Genomic DNA, 4,210 nt, shown 5'->3' on the forward strand with positions numbered 1-4,210 from the left:
AGGAGCCAGACACGCGCCTGCCCAGGAACACCAAGACACCAGAGATTTTGGCTTACCCTTACCTCAGATGTGCGCCCTGGACATGGGGAGAAAATTCCGACTCTTCCCAGAACAGCACACGGGGACGATCGACTTATTTTCTCGTCGCCTCAGGAAACAAAGATGGAGGCCTTGGCGATGTCTCCGTTTGCGTTTTAAAGTGCAATTTTTGTTTAGCCAAGTCTCTCGGATTTAAAAAAAAAGATGGACGAAGATGTGTGTCGAAATGCAAGGTATGTTTGTTGCAAACCATTTTTTAACTTAAAAAAGGGAATTCCTCGTACAGTAAGACCCGAGGCGATATTCCCCTTTAGAAGGAGTACGGGCCCACGTATATAGTCAGCCGCAGCACAGAGCTCGACTGATAGGACATGACAGGGTTTACAGTCACCATCTCCAGATCCAGCACAAAGTCCTGTGGGCCCGTCACTTGCTTGGCTAGCACTAGCATCGCGCTGATGTTGTTGATTTGCTGTCCGGGGGGGGGGGGGGGAAGAGGAAAAGGAGAATTAGTTCCAGTGTGGGAAACGGGAACATTCAGCCGCAACTCGACTCCGTCCTATCTCTTGAACTCCCATCGTGTCGGATCTCTCTCCTAACTCTGGCTCGCAAACCCTCCATTTCCCTCCCCCCCCCCCCTTAACCTGATGGAAATCCGTTATTGATTTTTTTTTTTTAAGAAAAGCACATTTCTGCGGATGCTGGAATCAGAAATAAAAACGCCGGACAATCCCGGCAAGCCGCATAGCGTCTGTGTCGAGGGAGACGGGAGCCGACGTTTGGAGTCTGGGTGGCTTTGACAGAGAGCCATCCAGCCTGGAAACGTTCGCTCCCTTCTCTCTCCACAGATGCTGACAGATCTGCCGCGATTGTCCAGCATTTGCCGTTTTTGTTAAGAATCCATTATTCTCAGTTTTGAACCCTGACCCCTGCCTTTTTTTTGTGGGGGTGGGGGGGGGGAGAATGTTCCAGATTTCCCCTCCTGGACTTCGACATTCCCAGCCCTCAGTGCCGCATTGCCGGAAATGCGGTCTTTCCTGTTTTTAAAATAAATTTAGAGTACCCAATTTTCTTTTCCCAATTAAGGGGCAATTTAGCGTGGCCAATCCACCTACCCTGCACACCTTTGGGTTGTGGGGGCGAGACCCACGCAGACATGGGGAGAATGTGCAAACTCCACACAGGACAGTGACCCGGGGCCGGGATCGAACCCACAGGCTTACATTAATACCTGCAATGGGAAAATCCCCTCGTCGCCACATTCCGGCGCCTGTTCGGGTACACGGAGGGAGAATTCAGAATGTCCAATTCACCCAACAAGCACGTCTTTCGGGATTTGTGGGAGGAAAGCGGAGCGCCCGGAGGAAACCCACGCAGACACGGGGAGAATGCGCAAACTCCGCATAGGTAGTGACCCGAGCCAGGAATCGAATCCGGGACCCTGGCGCTGTGAAGCAACCGTGCTAACCACTGTGCCGTACCGTGGGTTGAAGGGTCACGGAGAACGGGCAGGACGGTGCAGTTGAGACCAGAGTGGGATCAGCCATGATCGTACTGAACGGTGGAGCAGGCTCAAGGCCCACTCTTGCTCCTAGTTCTTATGTTCTAATGGAAGAACCATTCTGGTCTAATTCCTCCCCCCCCCCCAGCTCTTGCTCTGTAGCCCTATAGGTAACAGCACCTCGAGCACAAATCTGGTGTTCTTGATTAATCAGGGGTTCTGGGGAGAAGGCAGGAGAATGGGGATATCAACCATGATTGAATAGAGGAGCAGACTCGATGGGCCGAATGGCCTAAATCTGCTCCTATATCTTATGATTCCCTGGGGCCAATATTTACTCTTCAACCAACCTCGTCAATAAACTGATTCGCTGGCTTGTCAGCAGATTGGTGTTTGGCGACGTTCTTAATATATTACAAATCTCCACCTCTGATGCTCCTCTCTCTTTCTCCCCCCCACCCCCAGCCCCAAGTTTCCAGCCCCCAAAAACACCAGCCCGTCCCACAGCCTGCCTCCCGTCAGCCGAGGGTTCCCGGGACCAACTCACCCTGATGTAGAAATCTCCCTGCTCGTCCCCAGCCTTGATGCGGAAGGTATTGTAGGCTCCGGGGTAGATGCTGGTGGCCTGGATCTGGAAGATGTCGGAGGGGACGCTCCTGTCCGACGTGATGCTCATGTACCGGTACACAATCGAGGCCGGCTTGTCCTGGCAGCCCGCGGTCGTCGCATGACACAAACAGCGGCTGCGGGAAGGAGAGGGGGTCAACGTGTCGAGTGAAACATGGTCCCGCGAAGGGAAATCTCGTTTGGCAAATTTTATTTTGAGTTTTTTGCTTTGGAGGATTTATCTCCGAGGGTAGATAAAAGGGAATCAGTAGATGTACTCTACCTGGACTTCCAAAAGACATCCAATAAGGTGCCACACAAAATGGTTAAAACACCCGATAAGGGCTCATGGAGTTGAGGGTAATATATTAGCATAGACAGGATTAGCTAGCGGTCTGGAAGCAGAGAGTTGGGATAATCGGGACACTTCGAAGTTGGCAGGCTGTAACTATTGGAGCGCTGCAAGGACTGGTGCTGGGGCCTCCGCTATCTATATTTATGACTTAAATCACAAGATAGGGTAACGTATCTAAGTCTGCTGATGACACAAAGCTAGGTGGGAATGCAAGCTGTGAGGAGGATACAGAGATACATACAGGTTAAGCGAGTGGTGTACTGGTAGAGTCGGCCATTTTGGGACTGAGATGAGGAGAAATTTCTTCACTCGGGGAAGGAGTCGGCCATTTTGGGGACCGAGATGAAGAGAAATTTCTTCACTCAGAAGGAGCCGGCCATTTTGGGGACCGAGATGAAGAGAAATTTCTTCACACAGAAGGAGTCGGCCATTTTGGGACCGAGATGAGGAGAAATGTCTTCACTCTTGGAAGGAGTCGGCCATTTTGGGGACCGAGATGAGAAATTCCTTCGACGAAAAGGTTTGTGAATCTTTGGGATTCTCAACCCCAGAGGGTTCTGGGTGCTCCATCGCTGAATATATTTACGGCTGTTGGTGAGGCAGATTTCTGGTGTCTCAGGGGATTATGGGATATGAGGAGCGGGGCGGAAAAATGGAGAAGAAGCCAGGACACGAATGGCAGAAAGAATGTCAATACTAGGATTATGGTTAGTATTTAATCACTGCCAAAATAAAATCTGGGGCCTTCCTGTGCCTGGGGGAGGGCGGCACCTGGTCAGTGATAATTGGAATGTTTGACTGCTTACTTGTCTGAAACCCGCACGTATGGCTCTTGGCATTGATTCTTGGGCACACATCGGAATCCACCGTAAATGTTGGTGCAGAGCTGGTTGTCACTGCACTGGTGCTGCCCTGTCTCGCACTCGTTCACGTCTGTACCGATCAAAACACACAAGCCGCGATCAGGGGATCAAACAACAGCACGCGTAGGCAGCAGGAGAAGGCCCCTCGAGCCCCGTTCAATAAGATTGTGGCCTATCTGATTGTAAATCTCCACCTCACATTCACGCCTATCCCCATCCCCCATTGGCCCCCCTTCCCCATTAACCTTTGACCCCCCTCCCCGTCAGTCAGGAATCTACCTACCTCGGCCGTGAAAATATTCACCGACCCTCATCCTCGGCCGCTCCCCGGGGAAGAAGGTTCCAGAGACCAACAGCCCACTGAGAGAAAACATTCACCTCAAATGGGAGACACCCTGAGTTAGAAACTGTCCCTCCCCAGGCTCAGGTCTCTCCCAAGAGGGTGGTCTGCCCCACCCTCAGGAACTTATATATTTCAATAAGGTCACCTCACAGTGCAGAGGGAGCTTTACTCTGTATCTAACCCCGTGCTGTACCTGTCCTGGGAGTGTTTGATGGGGACAGTGCAGAGGGAGCTTTACTCTGTATCTAACCCTGTGCTGTACCTGTCCTGGGAGTGTTTGATGGGGACAGTGTAGGGGGAGCTTTACTCTGTATCTAACCCCGTGCTGTACCTGTCCTGGGAGTGTTTGATGGGGGACAGTGTAGAGGGAGCTTTACTCTGTATCTAACGCCGTGCTGTACCTGTCCTTGGAGTGTTTGATCGGGACAGTGTAGAGGGAGCTTTACTCTGTATCTAACCCTGTGCTGTACCTGTCCTGGGAGTGTTTGATGGGGACAGTTTAG

The 4,210-nt window shown here is 51.6% G+C and overlaps 1 protein-coding gene across 1 annotated transcript in view; it reads right to left on the reverse strand.

Moving 5' to 3' along the window:
* Window positions 1-256: 256 nt before the first annotated feature.
* The window catches only part of LOC119958824 (EGF-containing fibulin-like extracellular matrix protein 2), a 24,095-nt gene continuing 20,141 nt past the window's right edge, over window positions 257-4,210 (reverse strand). The window contains 3 exon segments of the mRNA XM_038787326.1: window positions 257-511; window positions 2,088-2,283; window positions 3,308-3,434. Of these exon segments, the coding sequence (XP_038643254.1) occupies window positions 350-511; window positions 2,088-2,283; window positions 3,308-3,434 (485 nt within the window). The 3' untranslated portion in view covers window positions 257-349.

The sequence above is a fragment of the Scyliorhinus canicula genome, chromosome 31 (genome assembly GCF_902713615.1).
Source record: "Scyliorhinus canicula chromosome 31, sScyCan1.1, whole genome shotgun sequence".
NCBI lineage: Eukaryota > Metazoa > Chordata > Chondrichthyes > Carcharhiniformes > Scyliorhinidae > Scyliorhinus > Scyliorhinus canicula.